The 25,963-nt window shown below is 40.2% G+C and overlaps 1 protein-coding gene across 1 annotated transcript; it reads right to left on the bottom strand.

Annotated features, from left to right (window-relative positions):
* Positions 1-721: 721 nt before the first annotated feature.
* On the bottom strand, positions 722-24,381 carry CCNC (cyclin C). The gene is made up of 12 exons (XM_083378697.1): positions 24,170-24,381; positions 21,042-21,148; positions 18,530-18,614; positions 18,323-18,392; positions 9,963-10,014; positions 9,088-9,143; positions 7,861-7,896; positions 5,611-5,702; positions 5,041-5,108; positions 4,618-4,697; positions 3,549-3,667; positions 722-1,607 (listed from the first exon to the last, which is right to left on the bottom strand). The coding sequence occupies exons 1-12, from the start codon at positions 24,199-24,201 to the stop codon at positions 1,553-1,555; spliced, it is 852 nt and encodes a 283-aa protein (XP_083234823.1). The 5' UTR covers positions 24,202-24,381; the 3' UTR covers positions 722-1,552.
* Between the last annotated feature and the right edge of the window lie 1,582 nt (positions 24,382-25,963).

Genomic DNA, 25,963 nt, shown 5'->3' on the forward strand with positions numbered 1-25,963 from the left:
TTGTTTTATTCCTATGCACCTAGTCCATATTACAAATAAAGTTGAAATCCTCAAGTTAGCAAAGTAATTTCCAAAATACAACAGATGTGGTGCCTCAACCAATTCTGTTAGCAAATGTGTGGGACAACATGACCAGCATCAACAAAATTAGCAAAACTAAAAAGGGAACATGAAAAAGCTAAAATTAAAAAATTCTCACAATTGTTTTTGTAAGTCAGTATCCAAACACTCTGTAAAAAAATAACTTCCAACACTTAAGTGCAGAGAGCCCAAGCGTTTGCATACAAAAACACTTTGGTTACCCTTAATTCAGTGACATATCAAGTAGAGGCAGGCACTGCTGCTTTTAAATCAAGTTTTAGAATAAGCACCATTTGACAATACTCTCTCAACCAATGTTCCTTTGTGTCATAGCAGAATAATGCTCCCTTGGGTGAAAAGCATCTTAAAGCAGCCTTTCCCAACTGGCACCTTCACTATGTGCTGTACTTTGATCTCCCTAATCCTCCATTAACATGGCCATGTTGGTTGACCTGAAGGCAACAAGTAATCTAATACAGCTAGAAGGCATCATGTTGGCGAGAGCTACTTTAGACTGAAAGACAGGCTACTTTTAACTCATTTTAGGGTCCCAAACAAATAGTCCATGAAGATTTCAGGGCTCTAGACTAAATCCCTTTTTAAGTAGGGAAGTCTGAGTAAAGAACACAGCATATGGCCCTTGAGTTTAAAAAAGGTAACATCCTGTCTTTTAATGATTCTTGTGTTAATTTGTACAGTAATTTATATTTTATTATGGAAGAGTCTCAAATGCTTCTCCTTTCTCAAGAGACAAGTCATTCCTAGTAACAAGGAAAGCAGAAGACAAACTTCTAGCACACAACATATCCACCATTACAACCTCAAACAGGTTAGATTCTTTACTTGATTGGATTGCAAAATATGTCAAGGACTTAATAGCACATTCTTTCCTAAAACAGCCACAGTTTTCATTATATATATATTGCACTTTGGGAGTATCCTGGATTTCCTCTAGCAAACTACAGGTATTGTAGAGTATCTCCTTAAACTTCAGATGAGAAATGCAACATTTTATACTTTTTAAGCAATTTTTTTTCTCTAAGGCATTTACTACAGCAGTGCATTCTTAGAACATCTATTGGCAAGTATATACCTAGAAAATTAGGATCACAAATCCAACTTCTCAAGTCATCTCTTGTATTCCGTAGTTAAACAAGTATACTTGCAAGAAAGATCCATTCAGTTATCCATCTTTGTGTTAACATAGTTTAACTCACCACTATTTCTTTCAAATAACAAAATTTACTATGTCCATACTGAATTACATCATTATTTATATCCAAAGTTTTTGATTTTTGTTGTATCACAATTCAAATGGGTGTGTGTTTAAGGAAAAGCTTTTGTACACTTAATAGAAACATTGTGTTCTATCTGAAAAGACACTGAAACCTTCTGTCCATGTCTTCCACATATGAAAAGATCCCAATGTGTCTTAATCCAAAGTGGTCCACAGTTCATTTCTTTGGAATGTCTAAGACTGACTGTAGCTAGAATTCTGACTTCCATTTGGACCCTGGTCACTTTCACTGTTTGAAACAAAGCAGGAAATTATTGCATTACATATTTATTATTAAAATGACTATAAACACATTTGATTTTAAGGTTAAGATAAGCTTTATTGTCATTTTTTACTGTGAGCACACTCGCTCACATTACAATGAAAATCTGTTGCCCGCTCTCAAAAGGAAGTCAATATCTACCCATATACTTTATTAATATTATATATATTAATCACTGCCTATTTTGAATACATAGCAGAAAGAGGAAACAGAGTTCACAGGGTTGATGCTATTTGGAACCAAACTGTGACTCAATCTGTATATTCTGCTTTGGATACCACAAAGCCTCCTCCCAGAAGGTAACAAGGAAAACAGGTCATGAAGAGGATGTGTGTATCCTTTGATGGTTAATATGCAAGCAGATTTCAACCTTGCCAATGAAACTTCATCCTAATTTTCCCCCATTGCAATGACACAGGAAATACTTTGTTATCTTGCTTTAGTATTAGTTAATATAATTTAAAACAGGGTAGTACTTAATTTTTATTTTGATGTTCAGGATTCCATAATGTTTTGATGCAATGTGATATAAAGGCTGAAACGGCTTTCAAGATCATCTTTGGATTGACATCTATCCTCATTTGGTCTGGCTACTATTTTTAATTCAGCAATGCCACTAGCCTGCTGTAGAGCAGGGGATGTCCAAATTTAGGATTTAAAAAGCTGGGGAATTCTGGGAATTGAAGTTTACAAGTCTTAAAGTTGCCGAGTTTGGAGACTCCTGCTATATATAAAAAAAGTAAAGGTTCCCCCGCACATGCGTGCTAGTAGTTTCCAACTCTAGGGGCCGGTGCTCATCTCCGTTTCAAAGCCAAAGAGCCAGCGCTTGTCCGAGGATGTCTACGTGGTCATGTGGCCAGCATGACTAGACGCCAAAGGCGCACGGAACACTGTTACCTTCCCACCGTAGTGGTCCCTATTTTTCTCCTTGCATTTTTTACGTGCTTTCAAACTGCTAGGTTGGCAGAAGCTGGGACGAGTAACATGCTCACTCTGTTATGCGGCACTCGGGATTCGACCCGCCAAACTGCTGACCTTCTGATCGACAAGCTCATTGCCCTAACCCACTGAGCCACCGGGTCCCTCTCCTGCTATATAGCTGCTGTACAGTATATTCACTATACAGTCTATTTTTCAATACGTAACACATAAATAAGTCATTGTTTTATAACAGGGGTGTCTAATTGCCGGGCCAGATGCATCACAAGGAAACCGCGCCCACCCAATTGCCGGCAATGGGGAAAAGCCTCCGATACATTGTGAGACATCACATGACGTCGCGAGTTTGACATGTCTGCTTTATAGAGTTGACCCATTAAAATGAATTTGACTGCTACAGCAGCCTCATTTTAATCTGACTCCCATGAACATAACTCCCCGTAAAACGCTGGCAGCGTATTTTCATTATAGAGAGGGGCCACCCTAACTCAAGGGCAAACTACTCTATTTTTGCCCAACAAAAAAAATATATTTTGGCTTTCCAGGTTTGCAGAATATTTTTGGAGGGTGGGTGGGTGTTAAGCAGAATAGGTACAATAAGTGAACAAAGTCCATTTATTGTTATTTATACTTCCCTCTGCAGAAAAATGCAAAACCAAATGACATTGGAAAATTATAATTTATACCAAATTTCAATGGAACAACCATAAGGACTATGAGGCCTGTAAAAATGCAGCTGCCTTCTTCTTTACCTGAGTCAACCCAACGAACTCAAGCATAAAATGGGGAGAAGTCAAACTGCATGTGACTCTCAAAATCTACCAAAATCAACCTCTATGGAGGTTGAATAGTGAAGGATTACTTCACTAGGAGCATCCAAGTCTAAAATTATTTTCTGTACAAATGGATTGTTCTTAAAATGTTTTACAATTGATCATCTATTCAAATGAACATCTTTTGAAAACTTACCTATTTGGAGGCGGTTTTGGTTTAGGCATCTTGCTTAGAATTGTAGCCATTTCTTTCCTTTCATCAAAGTTTTTCCATTGTTCATACAGTTTCAAAATTACCCTGATTATTTCTAAGATCTAAAAGAAAATAGATGAAAAGTAGTTTTGTGCAGATCTATGGTGACTGCAATAAGTATATACTTCATATAAGAAAGGAAGATTTGAAGGTATTCTATGATCATGGAGTTTATCCTGAAAACATTTTGCAGGCCACTATTATTTTTATCCTTTGAAGAAAAAAAGTGCAAACTATCCTCAAAATACTTGATACCTTAGTGCCCTGGTTTTTAAATCTTTTTTTAGGAAGATTTTTTTTGTTATTTTGAATTAACATAGCAATTTCTTGCAGGTTAATGTAAACTCATTATGGACACTTAGAGGCCAGTCACCCACCCATTCTTAAACCTGTTATTAAGAGGTTGGGTGTGATGGCTCAGCAGTTAAAAACGCTGAGTTTACCAGCTGGAAAGCTGACAACCCGAGTTCAAGACCCGAGCTTCACACAACAGGGTGAGTTCCCGTTCCTTGCCCCAGCTCCTGGTCACCTAGCAATCTGACAGCATGCCAATGGGAGTAGATATAATAGGCTCTACTACGTGGCCAACTACAGGAAACATTTGACCTCTGTGATTGCCAACAAGGGTTTTGCCACCAAGTACAAAGTCATGTTTTGCGAAGGGGTCAAATACTTATTTCACTCATTAGAATGCAAATCAATTTATAACTTTTTTTGAAATGCATTTTTCTGGATTTTTTTTGTTGTTATTCTACTTCTCACTGCTAAAATAAACCTACCATTAAAATTATAGACTGATCATTTCTTTATCAGTGGGCAAACGTACAAAATCAGCAAGGGTTCAAATAATCCCCCCCACCCACCCCCCGTATATGTTTTTCAATTTTTCACTAAGGAATGCTGGCCAATAAACAGCTTTCATCTTACCTATTTTGTTGAATTGGCTGATACTGTACCAATCTACACAAGTTACTTTTTGTAAATCTGTAATTATTAAATAAAATATAACTACCTTCTCCATATCAACAGAGAGTTCAGCAAACCACTGTCTAGCATCCTTTTGCTGGACAACACAAGCCACATGTAGGCAAGCTGTAAAGAAAGAATATGGTGGAAAGGTAAACTTAAAGACACAAAATTTGTGGTACAAGTGTTTTTACATTATTAAATGAAAAACACATTGTCAGAACATGTTCTGTGTGCTACTGTCTCCCTCTCCAAACTGGATTTTCTATTATATGATTCTATAGATGTTTCCCAGTTTCCCATTCTTTTATTGTATGTCTGGATAATGAAACTTCAGTTCTTAACTGAAAAATGAAATAGTTGAGGCTTTCGTTATAACACTAGAATTTCTCCGAAAATGGCCATGGATGCAACTCTACCTTGAACCCTTCCATTCAAATAGTGATACAGCACACAACTTGTTACGTACCTAGAGCTATCATGAAAGGAGGGTATAGCAGACAAAGATCAGTTCTGTATGTGTCATTCACTATCCTCCTGCAGACAAAAGCAACAGATCAGCAAGTTGTCATTCATGACTCCATACGATGAAGTCAAAACAATATGAAAGGAGAGATATAAGCTTACTTTTCCTTTAAATACAGTATCTAATGTAATGTGTATAATCTGAGCAGGAGGACATATTTCAATATATATCATTTCTATGTCTTTTTCTATATGGAACACTGGTATTACTTTCCCCCCAAAACAGAACTCTGCACAGAGATACTAGGTGTATTCATCTTCCATGCAAGGCAAGCTTCATCATGAGCTTTTCGGTTGTATGTTCAGACTATAAGGAGAAATAGTAGGAAATCTGCTGGATTATCTCATTCATAAAAAAATTGGTCAAATCGATGAATTAAACAACTTTTACGGTCTCATGCATTTTCCAAAGTGGATTAAGCAGATCCTCAGGCAACCATTTTATTCAGGTCAATAATTTTCCTAGGTTTCCTACTAGGGCTAAAGGACTCTTCAAATAGTCTGTCTACATTACCAAGCAAGTGGCAGCAGCATGTCTTCTTGGCCCATATCTTGTACATATTGAAGTAGAGGTCTATAGGGATGATATACTATCAAACAGCAGTCCTAGGAAGATTGCATTTAGGAAAAATGTTAAAAGCATCAGCCTCCTTCACAATACTCAACATATTAAGTACTTCTTTGATGTTTATAGTGCCATTTATTACAAAGGCAGTCGTTGGCTTCACAGAAATAATTCCTCTCTAAACTGACTGGCAGCTTACCAAATTCTTTCTCCCTCTGAGACACAAATGCTGACACATTTGCAGCACATAGAAACCTGATTTCCCCACAACACCCTCACTGGAAATAAACACTGGCACAGTACACCCTATTACAGAATAACGATATACAAGAAGCTTTGTGGGAATCCTATTAATATAGAGAGAATCTGAGTGGGGGGGGAAAACACAGTATCAACACTCAGTGGTTTCATTTATTTTGTAAATGTAAAGTTTGGCTTGAGTAACATTAACAGAATAAGAGTTGGAAGGGACCTTGGAGGTCTTCTAGTCCAACCTCCTGCTCAGGTAGGAAACCCTATACAATTTCAGACAAATGTTTGTCCAATCTCTTCTTAAAAACCTCCAGTCTTGGAGCACCCATAACTTCTGGAGGCAAGTTGTTCCACTAATTAATTCTTCTAACTGTCAGGAAATTTCTTAGTTCTAGGTTGCTTTTCTGATTAATTTCCATTTCTTCTCCTGCCTTCAAGTGCTTTGGAGAATAGATTGACCCCCTCTTTTTTGTGGCTGCCCCTTAGATATTAAAACGCTGCTATTATGTCACCCCAGTCCTCCTTTTCATTAAACTAGCTTTCCCAATTCCAGCAATAGTTCTTCATACATTTTAGCCTCCAGCCTCCTAGACATCTTTGTTGCTCTTATCTGCATTCTTTCAACATGCAACCAAAACGGGATGCAATATTCCAAGTATAGTCTTACCAAGGCATTATAAAATGGTACTAACATTTTGCGTGATCTTGGTTCTATCCTTCCATTAATGCAGCCTAGGACTGCGTTGGCTTTTTTGCAGCTGCAGCACACTGCTGGCTCATATTTAAGTGATTGTCCACTAGGACTCCAAGATCCCTCTCACAATGGAGTATCCTTTGTAAAAGCTTTCCTATTTAAAACGAAAGGCAGGGCACTTTCTCATAAACAAATCTGTATGCTTATCCTCAAGCCAGCTATTTCAATTGATACACCGGACACTTTTTTCTCATGCAATCTTAGATCTATAAATTACTGCTCATCTCGAAAGCCTGGCATCCGTTTTGTCTAAGCTCATGTAAAAAAATAGGAAATAATACACAACCTTCTCAATCTATAGCTTTTCATCCTTTCTCGAAGATTATTCTCATAGCCAATTATATCCCACCATTCTTTTCTCCCAGCACAGAATAAATCCAAGTGTTCTGGCACACGTGTGGAAAGTAGCAACATTTCAGGAGACGATGGGAATATTCCAGATACGATCAGCATACAATTATGCAGAGGAATTGTATTTGTACTATGCATTAAATACAGGTAGTCCTTGTGTTACGAGAGCAATTGAGACTGGGATTGCCGCCACAGAGTGATTCAGTTGTAAAGTGCAACATTGTGTGACTACTGTTCTGTGATAACAATCCCAGGCAGTCCCAGTTGCCACTGTAACCCCCCAATTCACTGATCATTAATAGGAAGAGGCAGGAATCCCAGGTAAGAAGCATGGGGGTACCAAAGAGGGGTGGGAGGACGTCCCAGTAGGACCTGGAAGGGCCAATGCAGTCTGTGTGGGGGTTGTGGGAGCCAGGGAAGGCCTGCACAGGCCATGCACAATTTGCAGGAGGCCCTTACAGGGCTGGCGGAGGCTCCACATGGGTAGGGGTTTGCCGAGAATGGGAGAAAAAGCAGGAGCAACTTAACAAAACACCTTGCAATTTTCCCTGCTGGCTCCTCATAAACTTTGCTTGGTGTAGCCAGGATAAGCCGCAAATGATCACATGACACCCCCCTCCCAACTCTCTGCCATGTTACAATCACACGCAAGGCATCTAAGTGCCTGGATCACAATAATCTTATGGGGGATGGAGGGGTGGGGAGAAAATGTGCTGTGGTGGCCAGAACTTCAAGGATCCGTCATATGTCCATTTTTCAGTGCCATCGTAACTTTTGAAGTCACTGAATGAATGGATATTGTACAAGAGACTGAACAGAATGTACAAAGTAAATAAACTTACCATTAACTCTAATAGATAAAATTCACATTCTAATATCTGTATAGACATAAAAATATATTAATTATATGGATATAACTTGAATAACATGACCATCACAGATTATCCTGTTCTATGATCAGCTGGAGCTATTAAGATTCTAAACCAAGGGAACAAAAACATACAGGCTTTTTTTGTCAGCAGCAACAACATTTGACATTTCCATTTCTATAAAGGCATAAGGCAACCCCTTTTTGAAATTAACACCTTTTACTCCAACAAATACCTCTTTTACAGAGGTCAACTGATTTATCTTATATTTCTTCTTCTTTGCAATCAAACTCATTCATTCATTCATTTCTATAGCCCCCCCCCAACTCAATCAAGTGATTCTCCACATCTTACAATTCTAAAATTATAAAGCAATTTTTAAAAAAACATTAAAACAATAAAAACATCCACAAAATAAATAATACAAACAGCAGTCACGAAGATTTATCAACTATTAGTAAAGCCAGGTAATGGGGCTCTTAACACATTCTGAGCCCCAAACCTAGGTACATAACAAGTTTTTAAAGTTTTGCAAAAACCCAACAGGGTTAGGGCCATTCTAATCTCTAGGGGAGAATATTCCATAAGGCAGGGGCTACAGCAAAAAAAAGTCCATCTTTTTGTTTTCACCTGTCAACACTTTCTGACTGATAGGATCTACAGCATGTCTGTTGGGATCAGGCTGGATGGGTAGAAACTCTTGGAAAAAGACAGTCCCTCAGGTAACCCAGTCGCAAGCCATGTAAGGGCTTTAAAGGTGACAACCAGCACCTTGAATTGCATCCATAAACACGCCACCAGCCAGTGCAGCACACATAGTGGTTACACATCCCACCAGGCTCAAGGTTGACTCAGCCTTCCATCCTTCCGAGGTAGGTAAAATGAGGACCCAGATTGTTGGGGGCAATTAAGCTGACTTTGTAATAATGCCGCTTGGGGTGTGTGTGAAAGCCCTAATAAGCAGGCATATATATAGAATGAAGGCTACTGCTAAGCTTGTAAGCCGCCCTGAGTCTTCGGAGAAGGGCGGGATATAAATGGAATTAAAATAAAAAAAATAAAAATAAATCAACACACTGATATATGCTCAAAATTCCCACACTTCCATATACAGTGAAAGGGTAAAAGTCTTTTCAAAACCATTTTGAAAAGATAAGCAAGTATTAAGGCAAGGAATGTTTTCTTAAAGTGTATACTTACATGGTTCATCCTATAAGGAAATTCTTTTGGAAAGGCATACGAAAACCTAGTTTTCACTGCAACGAAGAAAAAAAAAATCAAGAATGCTTTTTAAAAATAAAAATTAAAATTAATTTAGCATACTTGCTTCTCTCTCTACACCTTAATTTAATTAGAATACTAGACGCTGAATTAAGGGATTTAAGTTTGAAAGCTCGAGAGGACATACGTATTTTTTATATTGGATAGCAACATTTTACAGAAATCTACAATACAAAATCGCAACAAAACAAATATTTCTGTTACAATATTTTTGGAATATCTCTCTCTATATATATATATTAGAATCAGTTTACACAATGTTTTATCAGTTTCTGCAAGTTTCAAACATTATCAAATGGGAAAGAAGCATTCACTAGTTTAGAAAAATTAAATATTGTACCAATGTATTTTTTTTCTTCCATTCAATTGCGTCTAATTCTTGGAAACTTCCTGGGCATGTCCCTGCAGTTTTCATGGCAAGGTTTTTCCGAAGTTGTTTTCCACTGCCTCATTCCTACGACTGAGAGTGACTGGTCCAAGGTCACCCAGCTGGTTTTGTGAACTTATGTTCTCCTGCTTTCTAGCCTGATGCCACTACACCAAACTGGCGTCAAACTTTAGCCACTACACCAAATGGCTCTTACCAATACAATACTACCCAATAGTATTGTATTGTGTTGCATTGTATCATATTGTATCATACAATACAATAAGACACAGATTAACGGTTCTTTAGTTTTTCATGTACACACATACATATGTGCCATTCCATATGTCTGAATACCATAACCATAAGCAATATTTAATTTAAAAATTCCTCTGAAAGACAACAGCTTTACCAAAATTCCACTTACATACAGAAGTAGCAGCAGATATCAATCTTGTATTTGAAACCACACCAAATTCCTAAAACGTCAAAAATAAAACAATGGTGAAAAGTACACAATTCCAGAAGCAACCGCAGTGGAGCAGTGGGCTAATGCCTCCTTAAGTAACACCAGCTGCCTGCAATTAGTGCAGGTTCGCATCCCACCAGGCTCAAGGTTGACTCAGCCTTCCATCCTTCTGAGGTAGGTAAAATGAGGACCCAGATCGTTAGGGGCAATAAGCTGACTTTGTAAAAATGCCGCTTGGGGTGTGTGTGAAAGCCCTAACAAGCAGGCATACACATAGAACACAGGTCGGCAACCTGCGGCTCCGGAGCCGCATGCGGCTCTTTGAGCCGTCTCTTGCGGCTCCCAGCCGCCCGGTGCGCGCGCACCTCTTCCAACGGGCAGTGGTGCGCGCGCACCTCTCCAAATGGAGAGTGGCACCGCCCGTTTGGAGAGGTGCACGCGCACCTCCCCGAATGGGCGGAGGTGCGCGCGCACCTCCCCAAACCTTTGGAGAGGTGCGCGCGTACCTCCGCGCGAATGGGCAGCGGTGCCGCTCTTTCAGGAAGCCCGCCTCGGCCCGTCTGTGAAGCTGCCGAAAGCGGCAGCTTAGCAGACGGGCCGCGGCAGCTTCCGCAAAGAGCGGCGCCCCTGCCCATTCCGTTCTCCGAACGACCGGAGGTGCGCGCGCACCTCCCCAAACCTTTGGGGAGGTGCGCGCGTACCTCCGCGCGAACGGGCAGCGGTGCCGCTCTTTCAGGAAGCTGCCGCTTTCGGCAGCTTCCTGAAAGAGCGGCGCCGCTGCCCCTTCGCTTTCGGCAGCTTCCTGAAAGAGCGGCGCTGCTGCCCCTTCGCACGGAGGTACGCGCGCACCTCCCCAAAGGTTTGGGGAGGTGCGTGCGCAACTCCGGTCGTTCGGAGAACGGGCAGCGGTGCCGCTCTTTCAGGAAGCTGCCGCTTTCGGCAGCTTCCTGAAAGAGCGGCGCCGCTGCCCCTTCGCTTTCGGCAGCTTCCTGAAAGAGCGGCGCCGCTGCCCCTTCGCTTTCGGCAGCTTCCTGAAAGAGCGGCGCTGCTGCCCCTTCGCACGGAGGTACGCGCGCACCTCCCCAAAGGTTTGGGGAGGTGCGCGCGCAACTCCGGTCGTTCGGAGAGGTGCGCGCGCACCTCTCGGAATGGGCAGGGGCGCCGCTCTTTGCGGAAGCTGCCACGGCCCGTCTGCAAAGCTGCCGAAAGCGGCAGCTTTGCAGACGGGCCGTCGCCATCGGGCAACCGGGAACCGGTTCCATCTCATTTTTTTAAAAATGGCAGCCGCGTGCGTCCGCGCATGCGCAAAAAAACTTTTTGCGCATGCGCGTGCATGGACACACGCACGCGGCTCCCTCTTTTTTTAATTTGTGATGGAACCGGTTCCCAGTGGCTCTTTTTCTTTTTTAGGTTGCCGACCCCTGACATAGAATGAAGGCTATTGCTAAGCACATTTGTTTGTGCTTAAATTGTAAGCTGCCCTGAGTCTTCGGAGAAGGGCGGGATATAAATGGGATTAAAAATAAATAAATAAAATAAATAAAAATAACAAAATGTCAAACTTTGGTTATTATGTGAAATTACGGGGGGGGGAGGGGGGGAGGAGAAGACTCTTGATCTGTGGGGAAAAAAGAAAGCAAAAGCACATTTTGTTCTCACTTGGCAGCGTTGTAGAATCATCCAAGCCTCACTCTGCCCAATTCCATAATATCCCACGTGAGACGATGTAAAGTGTCTCTGTCTTTCTGCCAATCTTTTTTCTTTAGTCAAAATCACAGCATTTTGCAGATTCAAAGGTTATATTACAATAAACAATTTTTCTCTGTGTGAAAAGAAAGATATCTTCTTTCCTTTCATCAGTTTCCATTGGCTGCTATACTGTTGGCAGAAAGCCACTTTGATGTTAATCCCCCACAGCCAAAAACAGTAAAACAACCTGCAAAGCAAGCACTGAAATCCCAACCGATCAAGAGTCAGGTAACAACAACCGCCTGATATGACCAGCAAAATGTTGTGGAGGCTGGGGTAGGGGAAGCCTTTACAGAAAAATCCTATCAGAAAAAAGGGTATTGAATATGCTAATAATTTATACAGCCACTCCGCATTTAGCAACTACCCTGTTTGGTGATCATTCACAGATACGATGGTAATAAACAGTAATAAAAAATTCATTTCCAAGCAACGCATGCACTGGCCACGAAATTTCAGTTTTCAGTGTGAATTAAGCTCATAGAGCTGAGATTGTTAACTTGCAGTTAGAATTTTAAGGGACATGCTGCACTGCAAAGAAAAATATTTCAGGAAGATAGCTAGTTTAAGCAATCTCTCCACCCTGTGAGGGAGGAAAAAGGAGGGAGGAAAAATGGAGACAAATCTTTGCAGACACACTCTGCAATATATATATATATATATATATATATATATATATATATATATATATATATATATATATATATATATATATATATATATATATATATATATATATGGATCCTTGGTTTTTCGGGTTTTTCCCCGCGTAGAACTAAAGGTGTAGGCGCAACGTTTCGACGGAATCCCATCCGTCATCATCAGGCTTTAGCTTCCTTCTTCTGGGAGGAGCATGTGGCTGTTTGTTCCTCTTTTTTTTAAACTGCCAGAGGGGGTGTGTTCTGTGGAGGTGTGCTCTGATTGGGTAGGGGACCAAGTGTGTTCTGATTGGGTGGGAGTGTGTTTTGAATGGTGGGTGTGTTCTGATTGGGTGGGGGGGTGTTCTGAGTGGATGGGCTGGTCTCAGCTGCCAGCTCCAGACCTGAGCTGGTGAGTTGTGCTGCTTTTGTTCGGCTTCGTGTTTGTGGTGGTGCCATGTTTTTATAGTGGGTGTCAGTTTGCTTATTGTGTGGTTTGGAGGGGTTTAAAGTGGCTGATGTTGCAGCTGTAGTTAGGTTTCTGTTTTGTGGTTGTGTCTTTATCGTTGTGGGTTCGGATTTGCTTTTTGAATGGTTGTGTGGTGGTGATGTCATGTGATGTTATCATGAGTTTGGGTCTGGTATCATTCTTGGTGGTTGGGCCTCGTCTGTCAATCAAGGCGGGTTTCCAAATGGCTGGTAGACGAGAGGTATCATCTCGTTTATTCATGCTGTGGGGGCGTTTTTCTATCTCAATGGCTTCTCTGATTATTCTGTTGTTAAAATGTTCAATTTTGGCGATAGTTTTGGTTTTTTTAAAATCAATTTTATGTCCCGTGGCTTCAAAGTGTTGGACCAGGGATGAAGTTTGTTCTCCCTTTCTGAGTGAGTTTTTGTGCTCTTCAATGCGTGCACTTATTCTTCTGTTGGTCTGTCCGATGTATGTGGTGGGGCAGGTGGTGCATGGGATTTCGTATACTCCTTGGTTTTCTAACCCAATTATGTCCTTGGGGTTTCTTAGGATGGTGGATATTTTTCTGTCTGTGTAGAATGCTGTTTTGATGTTGTGTTTTTGGAGGACCTTGCTGATTCTGTCTGTGGTCCCTTTTAAGTATGGGAGGAGGGCTTTGCCATTTTCTTGTTCTCTGTCTTGGGTTTTTGTGGGTGTCTCTCTTCGGATTAAGTTGGTAATCGTGTTTCTTTGGAATCCATTGGCTGTTAGTACATTAGTGAGAGTGTGTAGTTCGGTTTTTAGGTGTTGTTCGTCAGCTAGGTGTTTTGTTCTGGAGATGAGTGTCTTGGCTACGGAGTTGATCTGTGCTGGGTGGTGGTGTGAGAGTGCGTTCAGATAGCGGTTTGTGTGTGTTTTTTTATGGTAGATAGTGTGTCCTAGGGAGCCGTTGGATTTCTTGTAGACTAAGACATCAAGGAAGGGAAGTTGATTGTTAGCTTCTGTTTCCATGGTGAATTGTATTTTGGGGTGTAGGCTATTGAGGTGTATGAGGAAGTCATCCAGTTTTTCTTTGCCGTGTGGCCAGATTACGAAGGTGTCATCTACGTATCTGAGCCAGAGTTTGGGTTTGTGGTTGGATTTTTCTAGAGCGAGGGTTTCAAAGTGTTCCATGTAGAGGTTTGCGATGACAGGTGAGAGGGGTGATCCCATGGGTGCTCCTTCCATTTGTTTGTATCTTTGTCCATTGTAGATGAAGTATGTGTTAGATAGGCAGTGGTTGGTTAGATCTAGGATGTGTTTTGGGGGGTTGTATTTATTTAGGATAGCTGTCAAGGCTTCTTTGATTGGCACTTGGGTGAAGAGAGATACAACATCGAAGCTCACAAGTAGGTCACAGGGCTGTAAGTTTAGTTTACTTATGATCTCTATGAATTGGAATGAGTTTTGTACGTGTGAGGTGATGGAATTTGCATAAGGCTGTAGTTGTTTGGCAAGAAATTTGGCTAGATTTTGTAGAGGTGAGCCTATGGAGCTGACTATGGGTCTGAGTGGGGTTCCTTCTTTGTGTATCTTGGGCAGACCATAGAGCTTAGGACATCTGGATGATTTTTCTCTGGGAATGATTGTTTTCTGGATCTCTTCACTGATGGGGGTGGCTTTTATTTTTGATTTTGTGGTTTTTTCCAGGTAGGTGGTGGGATCTGTCTTGAGGAGTTTGTATGTGGAGTCTCGGAGTAGGTTGGATAATTTGGTATGGTAGTCAGATGAGTTCATTACCACCGTGGCGTTGCCTTTGTCTGCTGGCAGAATGATTATGCTGGTGTCATTTTTTAGGTTAAGTAGTGCTGTCTGTTCCTCTTTGGGTAAGTTGCTTTTGGGTGGTTTGCTGGTGCAGAGGATGTTGGTAACTTCGAGTCTGATTTTGTTGGCGTCATCAGGGTTAATTTTGGTCAGGCTGGATTCGACTCCGCATATAATGGTTTCCGTGGGAATGTGTTTGGGAGCGACTGCAAAATTAAATCCTTTAGACAGGATGTTGGTTTCGGCTTTGGTGAGAATCCTATCTGAGATGTTGTGCACAGTTTGTTTCATGTGTTGCTGTGGGAGAGGAGGGGTTTGTTTCTGGCGTACCTTTAGTCTTCGGAGTTTATTGGTGTGTGTGTCTGTTTTGTAGGCAGTCTCTGTTTCAGCTCTCCAGACGGCGATTTGTTTGAATTTGTCCCAAAGTGTGGGGTGGATCTTGTTGCTGAGTTTGAGGTGAAGTGTGAGGAGGTCTCTGTTGATTCGGTCCAGGAGGAATCTTTTTGTGTGGAGTTCGTTTCTGATTAGGGCCAGTTCTGTTCTTATCAGGATATATATATATATATATATATATATATATATATATATATATATAGAGAGAGAGAGAGAGAGAGAGAGAGAGAGAGAGAGAGAGAGAGAGAGAGAGATATGGATCTTTGGTTATTCGGGTTTTTCCCCGCGTAGAACTAAAGGTGTAGGGGCGACGTTTCGACGGAATCCCATCCGTCATCATCAGGCTGGTGGCTTCTGCTTCCTTCTTCTGGGAGAAGCATGTGGCTGTTTGTTCCTCTTTTTTAAACTGCCAGAGGGGGTGTGTTCTGTGGGTGGAGGTGTGCCCTGATTGGGTGGGGGAGTAAGTGTGTTCTGATTGGGTGGGAGTGTGTTTTGAATGGTGGGTGTGTTCTGATTGGGTGGGGGTATGTTTTGAGTGGATGGGCTGGTCTCAGCTGCCAGCCTTAGACCTGAGCTGTTGAGTTGTGCTGCTTTTGTTCGGCTTCGTGTTTGTGGTGGTGCCATGTTTTTATAGTGGGTGTCAGTTTGCTTATTGTGTGGTTTGGAGGGGTTTAAAGTGGCTGATGTTGCAGCTGTAGTTAGGTTTCTGTTTTGTGGTTGTGCCTCGTTATCATTGTGGGTTCGGATTTGCTTTTTGAATGGTTGTGTGGTGGTGATGTCATGTGGTGTTACCATGACTTTGGGTCTATCATTCTTGGTGGTTGGGCCTCGTCTGTCAATCAAGGCGGGTTTCCAAATGGTTGGTAGGCGAGAGGTATCATCTCGTTTGTTTATGCTGTGGGGGCGTTTTTCTATCTCAATGGCTTCTCTGATTATTCTGTTGTTAAAATGTTCAATTTTGGCGATAGTTTTGGTTTTTTTAAAATCAATTTCATGTCCCGTGGCTTCAAAGTGTTGGACCAGGGATGAAGTTTGTTCTCCTTTTCTGAGTGAGATTTTGTGCTCTTCAATGCGTGCACTTATTCTTCTGTTGGTCTGTCCAATGTATGTGGTGGGGCAGGTGGTGCATGGGCTTTCGTATACTCCTTGGTTTTCTAAGCCAATTATGTCCTTGGTGTTTCTTAGGATGGTGGATATTTTTCTGTCTGTGTAGAATGCTGTTTTGATGTTGTGTTTCTGGAGGACCTTGCTGATTCTGTCTGTGGTCCCTTTTAAGTATGGGAGGAGGGCTTTGCCATTTTCTTGTTCTCTGTCTTGGGTTTTTGTGGGTGTCTCTCTTCGGATTAAGTTGGTAATCGTGTTTCTTTGGAATCCATTGGCTGTTAGTACATTAGTGAGAGTGTGTAGTTCGGTTTTTTGGTGTTGTTCGTCAGCTAGGCGTTTTGTTCTGGAGATGAGTGTCTTGGCTACGGAGTTGATCTGTGCTGGGTGGTGGTGTGAGAGTGCGTTCAGATAGCGGTTTGTGTGTGTTTTTTTATGGTAGATAGTGTGTCCTAGGGAGCCATTGGATTTCTTGTAGACTAAGACATCAAGGAAGGGAAGTTGATTGTTAGCTTCTGTTTCCATGGTGAATTGTATTTTGGGGTGTAGGCTATTGAGGTGTGTGAGGAAGTCATCCAGTTTTTCTTTGCCGTGTGGCCAGATTACGAAGGTGTCATCTACGTATCTGAGCCAGAGTTTGGGTTTGTGGTTGGATTTTTCTAGAGCGAGGGTTTCAAAGTGTTCCATGTAGAGGTTTGCGATGACAGGTGAAAGGGGTGATCCCATGGGTGCTCCTTCCATTTGTTTGTATCTTTGTCCATTGTAGATGAAGTATGTGTTAGATAGGCAGTGGTTGGTCAGATCTAGGATGTGTTTTGGGGGGTTGTATTTATTTAGGATAGTTGTCAAGGCTTCTTTGATTGGCACTTGGGTGAAGAGGGATACGACATCGAAGCTCACAAGTAGGTCACAGGGCTGTAAGTTTAGTTTACTTATGATCTCTATGAATTGGAATGAATCTTGTACATGTGAGGTGATGGAATTTGCGTAAGGCTGTAGTTGTTTGGCAAGAAATTTGGCTAGATTTTGTAGAGGTGAGCCTATGGAGCTGACTATGCATACATACATACATACATACATACATACATCTCAACTCACTCTCATTCAGAAACTTAGGAAATTTATTCTGTGTGAAATTCAAAGCCTTTGGTTTTCAACTATCATATGCAGCCTCTAAATAATATTTTGCAAAAGAGGTATTTAATTTGTCCAATGACTTAAGCTGCCAATATCAGCCCAGTTATGGAGTTGGCAAACGCAGCAGGTGCTTGAAGTATGACATATTTCATCTTTGAAGAGGGAATAGGGTGCCGGGGGAAGGTAGATTAGGGGGAAAAAACTATTTAGATTACCTTGCTAGGCCCCAAACATGGGACAAATCTTTATTTCCTGTTTCAGTCTATCATGAAGGCCATCGAACAGGCAGTAGTCACACCGGTGACAGCTCATATATTTGTGTAAATTGGTAACAAAGAATTAAGGGAGACTGATATGCATTTCAAACTTATTAGTTTTCATCAGTCAGCCAGAATCTCAGAAGGGTATGGCTGACTGATGAAAACTAATAAGTTTGAAATGCATATCAGTCTCCCTTAATTCTTTGTTAGCAATTTACACAAATATATATATATATATATATATATAGATAGATAGATAGATAGATAGATAGATATAGATATATATATAGATATATATACATACATACACACACATGCATACATTACATACATATACATATACATACATGCATACATTACATACATACATATACATACATACACACACACACACACACACACACACACACACATATATATATATATATATATATATATATATATATATATATATATATATATATATGAATATATATATTCCTCCCCCTTCCCTCTCTCTGTTACATGTTCATTTAGTGACCACTTTGTCCAACAACAAAGCTGCTGGAAAGGATTGCAGTTGCCAAATTTGATGGTGTGCTTATTAAGACCAAGAGAAGAAAAACTAATTTACTCAAAATCATCATGTCAATTCATTGCACTATTAATGAGTTACTACTAATTGGCTATGCTGGCTTTCTATGTATTTCAAAAGAACATGGAAAAATAAAAGTCAGCAAATCACCTGCTAAAATACCCTCTGCCCAACACGTCCAAAGTTCCTCGTGTAGCAAGCTGCCTACTTACCTCTACTTTGGATGCCAAAAATACACACGTGGGAGCCATTAGCACTGGATCAATACTTTTTAGGGAATACCTGAAAAGTTATAATACATAATTTTAAACAGCAGAAAAGGGGGATTTATTAGTCATACCACTTTTAAAAAGAGACCTTAGAATCACAAAAAGATTTATATAGAAAAAATGAGATTGTTCCAGAGCTCATAATCTTACCTGGCATAGAACCTCTTGAAATAGACAGTAGCAGTGGCAATAACTTGTTGTCTTAGCTTCAAATGTTCACCTAAAGCTTGAATAACTTAAAATAAAATTTTTAAAAAATGAGTTAAATCTTCAATGTTCAGTTTTGTATCCTGAAACTATTACTTAAACTGAATCCCACAGAGTTGCAAATCCTTTTCGTAACATTATTACATTATGTTCCTATACTTCCTTTTGGTACTGAAAGCCCATTCATAGGATCCCCAAAAGATGAAATAATATTTTATTTTATAGGGTGAAGATTGCAAACGGAGACTATGACACAATAGACAATACAATAAACCATTGAAACTGTAGTTAGAAAAACTATTGTTCAATCACTACTTGATATTTCTGACGCAAAGAACAATTCAAAGCAGACTGCATGGTTGGGATCATTAAACCTGATTCCTAAAATATTTTATAGTAAGCTATGAAACTGGACAATGCCAGCATTTTTCTATGATCGCCACTAAGCTGAGCTTGTTTAAATTCAGGCAGATGACATTTATTTCCAGCCCTCCTAGATAAAATAAAATAAAAATAAATAAATAAATAATTCTGATGCATTAGTCAACTTCTCCAAAAATGACAAAACAGATGCAAGGCATATTGAGGTTTAATCTGCACCTACAGAAATTAATTTATTCTATTATCTGCAACTTCATGCAATTCTCAACTCACTCTCATTCAGAAACTTAGGAAATTTATTCTGTGTGAAATTCAAAGCCTTTGGTTTTCAACTATCATATGCAGCCTCTAAATAATATTTTGCAAAAGAGGTATTTAATTTGTCCAATGACTTAAGCTGCCAATATCAGCCCAGTTATGGAGTTGGCAAACGCAGCAGGTGCTTGAAGTATGACATATTTCATCTATGAAGAGGGAATAGGGTGCCGGGGGAAGGTAGATTAGGGGGAAAAAATTCAGCTGCTCCATCACTAACACTATCTGCCAGTTGGCTAGAAAGCCACCATGGTGTCAGCTGTACAGGTAGCTCATTTGGCTTTCCGAGCAAAGGATACATTCCAAGCATGTTGGAAGCATCCATCCAAAATACCAAGCAGAGGCAGAGGCACAGAATGACAAAACAAAAGATGGTTACTTGATATTTTTCCAGAATCCATCCATCCATTTGTAATTTGAACATGGCAATGTTTTATCATAATCCTGCCACTGCCAAGATAATTCACACATCAATGCTCATTTTCAAGCTTGACAGCCAAGCAAATCCTTGTACAAAAGGTAGTTAGCTAAAAAAAAAATTTTAACTGTGATAAATCTGAAATGATCGGTGGAGGCAGGGATTTTATTCGAAGTACAGATATTCAGAGCCAATACAATGCTTGGGCAACAGAATTCTAACAGCATTGTCCATCTATCAGTACTTTTTCCTTGCTTACTTTTTTAATAATTTCCAAGATTCCACAAAATGAGCTGTTTTAAATACAAAATAACTATTTCTTAATTTTAAGAAAGTAACTATTAATGTTATTTCCCCCATCTCACCTTGCCAGCTCCAACACAGAGGATACTGATTCTGACTGTAACAAGTAACTTTGACTATTCAGACACATTATGAAAAGTCCAATTGTAAATATATATGCATATTCTAAAATATTACTGCCATACTCCCTGTAAGGAAATAAGTATGTACGTGCATTACTTGCTCAATGCAAGATTGTTTAAGTAGTAATAACACAAATTTACAGCTTCTTTGAGCTGTAATTATGCACACTTAAAACATCACTTTTTATAGAATCTTAGTACTTGTATTTATAGATATAAAAGCTGTACTTCAGCTATTAGAATGAGCCAAAATATATTCTAATGTTTTGATGGTTTTAAATATTTAAGCATGATTTCCACTCTTCTAAAACAAATTAAAGCCAAAGCTTCCCTGCACATGAAGCTTATATTTACCTAGAATAAATTTTCAATGACACCCAAGTACTGTATTAAAATGCAGGCTTAAATTGCATTTATCGATCTTTGCTATTGGCTCTGACTGGAAAGTAATGACTTGTTGAAGTTTCAATACAAAAGAACTACCAAAATTAGTTATCATTTTAGAAATTTACTTTGCTTTTCCAAAAACCTCCTCAATTGCCATTTTGATTTCCTGTCATTTTGAGAAAGGATACCAAAAGCTTAGAATAAATGTTAGGTGTAACACCATTACAAGCAACTTAAAACCTTTTCCACAAAAAGAGGGGAAAGGCCTATAAATGAATGGATCTACATATGGTTTAGAATCATAATGTTCCAAAAGTAAAATATCTGTTTAACTTTAGGAAAAAAAATGTTGACCAATGTTATATTTAAACCACGTAAGAGTCTAATGGGAGCATGCTTGGCAGAGTGTGCTTCTTCTAAAAATCAATAATAAATCATTGTATTTTAAAAAGTAAAGACCATCTCGCTCATTCCCCCAACTTTCTCACACACAGAGAGTATATCAATGATTCATTGATAGCATTTTTACCATTTGTAAAAAATATCTGTAGTTTCCAATATTCTTCTTCTGTTAAAAATTTTAAGTCTTTTTGGCGTTCCTTCAGCAGATCTTGTTTATCCAAAATCCATTGTAAGCTACAGCAAAGAAAGAAAGAAAGAAAGAAAGAAAGAAAGAAAGAAAGAAAGAAAGAAAGAAAGAAAGAAAGAAAGAAAGAAAGACCACTTTTAGATATTTGTAACAGATTGTATCTATTATAAACACAGAAAAAAAGAAAACGCTTTTTTATCCTTTGTTATATGGCCTGATGTCAAAGATACATAGTCTCCTGAATATTCAGTCAAAAGTATTCGGAAGTAATTTCTTTCTTCCCATGCTGCTTGTATTTCCCCAATGTTCACTGCCACCAGAATTTGAGAGCTCCAGAACAGGCCAGAAAGAAACTTCTGACAAATAAGAAACTACCATCAGACTTTGACAATCATTTCAAACTAAAAAATATTTTATATGAGACCTTCTATAATCCAAAGATTATAATCGATCTCTTGTCAATAGTGAAGCACCTGAAAACTTGGATGATAATTTGTTCTAACAATTTTGCCCTTTTCTAATGATTTGTTATTGTATTTAACTAGAGTGGTGTAATAGATGTACAAGTAGAGTTCAGGTCCACCCTCAAGCACAGGATGACTTTGAACTATTTGCATACATCCAAACATTCACTTGCAAATCATCAAGGATACTTATTGTGGAGATTAAATGAAAGGAGAACCCTGTATAAATTGTTGACCTCTTTTTTTTTTTTTATTCCATTTATATCCCGCCCTTCTCCGAAGACTCAGGGTGGCTTACAAGCTTAGCAGTAGCCTTCATTCTATGTATATGCCTGCTTGTTAGGGCTTTCACACACACTCTTGAAGTAAAGGCAGTTTATAAGACTAATACGTAACAATAATTATTTTAAATTGCCTCATGAATTTTAGATCTAAATGTTCTATTTTATTTATATTTCATATTTCTTAACTGCCCGTCTCCGCAGACAAATTTCATACAAATGTTGTATAAACATTTAACCCCACTTTCTCTCTTTTACAAATAGCATTTCTGTAATAGTATGATTTTGAGTTATATGGCTGTATACCTTTTATTATTACATTTATATAATATAGGAATATATATTATTCATCCTAGGTATTTGGCTTCCTAGTACAGAAAAGTCTGGTTTCTGAATAAAAAGCCAGCATTCAAGTGACATATTTGAATTATATTTAGATAGAACACTTTCAGATGTTCTCCATGAATCTTGGTTTCTTTAGAGATGGTAAAGGTAAAGGTTCCCCCGCACATGCGTGCTAGTCGTTTCCGACTCTAGGGGCCGGTGCTCATCTCCGTTTCAAAGCCGAAGAGCCAGCGCTTGTCCGTGGACGTCTCCGTGGTCATGTGGCCGGCATGACTAGACGCCAAAGGCGCACGGAACGCTGTTACCTTCCCACCGTAGTGGTCCCTATTTTTCTACTTGCATTTTTACGTGCTTTCGAACTGCTAGGTGGGCAGAAGCTGGGACGAGTAACAGGAGCTCACTCTGCTACGCGGCACTCGGGATTCGACCCGCCAAACTGCCGACCTTCCGATCGACAAGTTCAGCGTCCTAACCCACTGAGCCACCGCGTCCCTTCTTTAGAGATAGTGGCTGTAAATTACACTCAAGCAGCAAAAGGAATAAAAAGAGAAGTTTACAATTATAGCAAATACCACTAAAGATTTTTCCCTCCATGGCAGGATTCTAAATTATGTTACGGTACTCAGAAATAGCACTGCATCAAAAATATTTGAACCAGAATCATTCATTGTGATTATTCATGCCATTCATGCCATTCTTCATTTCATAATACAGTATTACAATTTAGTCACCTTAACATAATGAACTTTGTGTGTGAATTAGAACAATATTCATTTGTGCAAAAATATTTAAATAAGGGTAAACTATTTTGGAAAGAGGCATACGCATCCCAGTACTTTCCTCATGATAAACTCAGTGTAATCAGAATACTTGTTTTTCATTTTATCTGCTTCCATATGAATTTAGTAAGTCTTAGCTTTGTACAAAAGTTATAAGAACAAAACAAAAGTTAAAAGATAGTATCTAAAAGCAGGGAACTGTGATTATCTGAATCACACTGCTACAATGAAGGGGAAATCAGTATTTCTAGTAATGCAAAAACCTTGGGGTAGTAATTGGAGATTCTACAGCAAACCCGCAGCATGTGGTATATATTTACACTTTGTCAAAGATCTTGCCCTTACAGGAGCTGTCGCTTTATAAGTAAATACCACAAAACAGTCAACGTGAATACGTTCAAGCTGGGGGGAAAAAAACACCTCAGCTTTTCTTTTATACACGTACAGTCACACACTTTGTCCAATTGTTTTTCTTAGAATAGATAAAAGGATAAAAGTCATCGTGTTGGAAATAATGATAACTTTATAATGATAATGATAACTTTATTGTCACTTTGAATGTACACCAATTGGCATACATCAAAATGAAATTTCGTTGCATACAGCTCTCAAAGGGTCACCACCTCCGATATATACTTCTTGTTCGTGGCCCGCTCAAATTTCACATTGTCCATTTTAGTCTCTAGGGCAGGAGTCTTCAAACTTGGCCCTTTTATGACTTGTGGACTTCAACTCCCAGAATTCCTTAGCCAGCATGCCGGACTGAGGAATTCTGGGACTTGAAGTCCACAAGTCATAAAAGGGCCAAGTTTGAAGACCCCTGCTCTAGGGAGTGAACGATGGCACACAGGACAGATGGAAATGGGGCTCCATGTGGATTAGCCCTCAAATTCGCTTGTATTCTGACAACCTCGCCTTCTTTCCTTTTTCTGATCCTGACTCTTCCACCTATGTAACCCATGTTCTAAATAATAACGCAGCCATACATAATTATTTTGAAAGTTCAACCTGCACAGACATCTCTCTCCCAGGCATACAGCAACATCCCATCCCAGCCTCTGCACTGAGAAAACCCCTTACAGGGAAAGCCTCTTATAACTCCCCGCATCTGCCCGGCCCGTGCGCCTGCATTCCGCACCATCTTTTCCTTCCTTCCCTCCCTCCCTCCCCAGAACCTTCAGACTGCAAGGGCAACTCACTAATGCGAACTCTGCCAGAAATTCCCTGCCATGTAGAGGAGTCAAGGTGGCGACGCTTTTTCTTTCCTGCTTGCCGGTAGCCAGGGCAAACCTTTCTTTTCCTTCCTCTTCTTCTTCCCCCCACCCCCACCTTCCAGGAACAGGAACAGCTTTAGCAGCAGGAAGGGGTCTGCAAAAACAGCAGCACCCATACGAGCGGCGACCTCACTCCCTGTTCTGTGCTCTTCCTCTCTTCGTCCGGCGGCTCGCTGCTTTGCTTAGCCGTTCAGTTCCGCGGCAGATAAGTTCCGCTTGCGGAAATGATAAATTAGCCCACTTTTTGTTTATCCGCTGAAATTGGACGTTACGTGCGCTATCGCTTTATCATTATTCTTTATTCTAAATGTTGGCATGTGCCCTGTAAAACATACTCACTGAATACGATCATTCATTTCACTTTTTCTCAATATAAATAAAATATCCAGCCATAGCGTTAGCTACATTAATCCTAAAATGAAAGGTTTTCTCCATTAAAAAAGAGCAGCCTCAAATCAAATCAAACTGATGACTACATGAATGTATTAGTGTTGGGGTTTTTTTGATAGCTATGCCGAATTGTTTCGCCATTGCCTTCTACTCATTTTTTAACTTCCCTGTCTTTCAGCCCTGGGATTTCCTTGCTCTCAGATCTAAGTTAACCTCATCTGAGCTGTTTAGGAGTAGCCAAGAACACCCAGTATATTACCTGCTGAGATGTTCATTATTTTCAAGAACCCAGACATTTCTATTCCCTTTATTTCATTCACAAATGTTCTTACAAATGTTTCGTTGCTTCACTAATCCTTGCCTCTTTTATTTCAGGTGAAACAACTGAAGTCCCAGATAGCTCAGGATTTACTAAACCACCATCCAACTCTGAACAACTGTAAATTATTTTATCCTCCAGATGTCTTGCAAATATATCACTGTGGACTTGTAACTGATCTTCTGCCCCAACTTTCCCAAACAAAGATTTGGGTTGACTTAAATAGTTTGCTGGATGACAATCTGGATGTGATAAGCCCCGAGAGGTATTGACACTTCAAAGCTATTACTCCCATAATGATAAGCCTGTGCTTGTCATGGTAGCCATGAGCTCAAGAGTTATCTCTGACTCCTCCTCCTCTATCATAAAACCCTAGGAAATCCAACATCAATCTAGATAGCTTAGCACAGGGGTGTCAAACTCAAATTTCATTGAGGGCCGCATCAGCATTGCGGTTGCCCTCAGGGGGCCGGGTGGGCGTGGGCATGGCCTACTGGGTGGGCGTGGCTAGAGTGCTTATGGCCTACTGGGTGGGCGTGGATAGCTCTACATCATTCGCATCAAGGGTGCCTATGGGGGCCTGGGCAGGAGTGGGACAGATCTGAGGGTCTCTGGCAGAAGGAGGGTCTCTGGGCCAGGGCCAAGGCAGTGGGGGCCGTTCCCTCACTGTTTCCAGGATGGCTTCGCGGGCCGCATGAAACCACTTCGTGGGCCAGATCCGGCCCCCGGGCCTTGTGTTTGACATGTCTGGCTTAGCAGCTCAGGCAAGGATGGAGTTCTGGGGATGACAGTACAATAGCAGCCATCAGAGTTATCCTTAATACCCAGGCTCAGTAACAAGAACTCATATTTGATTATCTGCAGAACAGTATCTCTGGTTGCATGCAGAGCTTCCTGCATAATAATCACCACCTTTCCATGGGCACGTAGCAGTTGCCACATCTGAAACTAATGAAATATAGATTTGCATATCTTGCTGTCTGTTATTGTGATGGAATGTTGTGGGCTGG

This window comes from Vipera ursinii, assembly GCF_947247035.1.
Source record: "Vipera ursinii genome assembly, chromosome: 1".
In the NCBI taxonomy this organism is placed as follows: Eukaryota; Metazoa; Chordata; class Lepidosauria; order Squamata; family Viperidae; genus Vipera; species Vipera ursinii.

Bases quoted from the DNA above. Each gene is read 5' to 3' on its own strand.
- CCNC (XM_083378697.1), bottom strand. From the start codon at position 24,201: ATGGCAGGGAATTTCTGGCAGAGTTCGCATTA. The intron at 7,897-9,087 runs GTAAGTATACAC...ATGTCTATACAG, and splicing joins TTCCTTATAGGATGAACCAT to ATATTAGAATGTGAATTTTA. The intron at 3,668-4,617 runs GTAGTTATATTT...ATTTTCTTTTAG, and splicing joins TCTCTGTTGATATGGAGAAG to ATCTTAGAAATAATCAGGGT.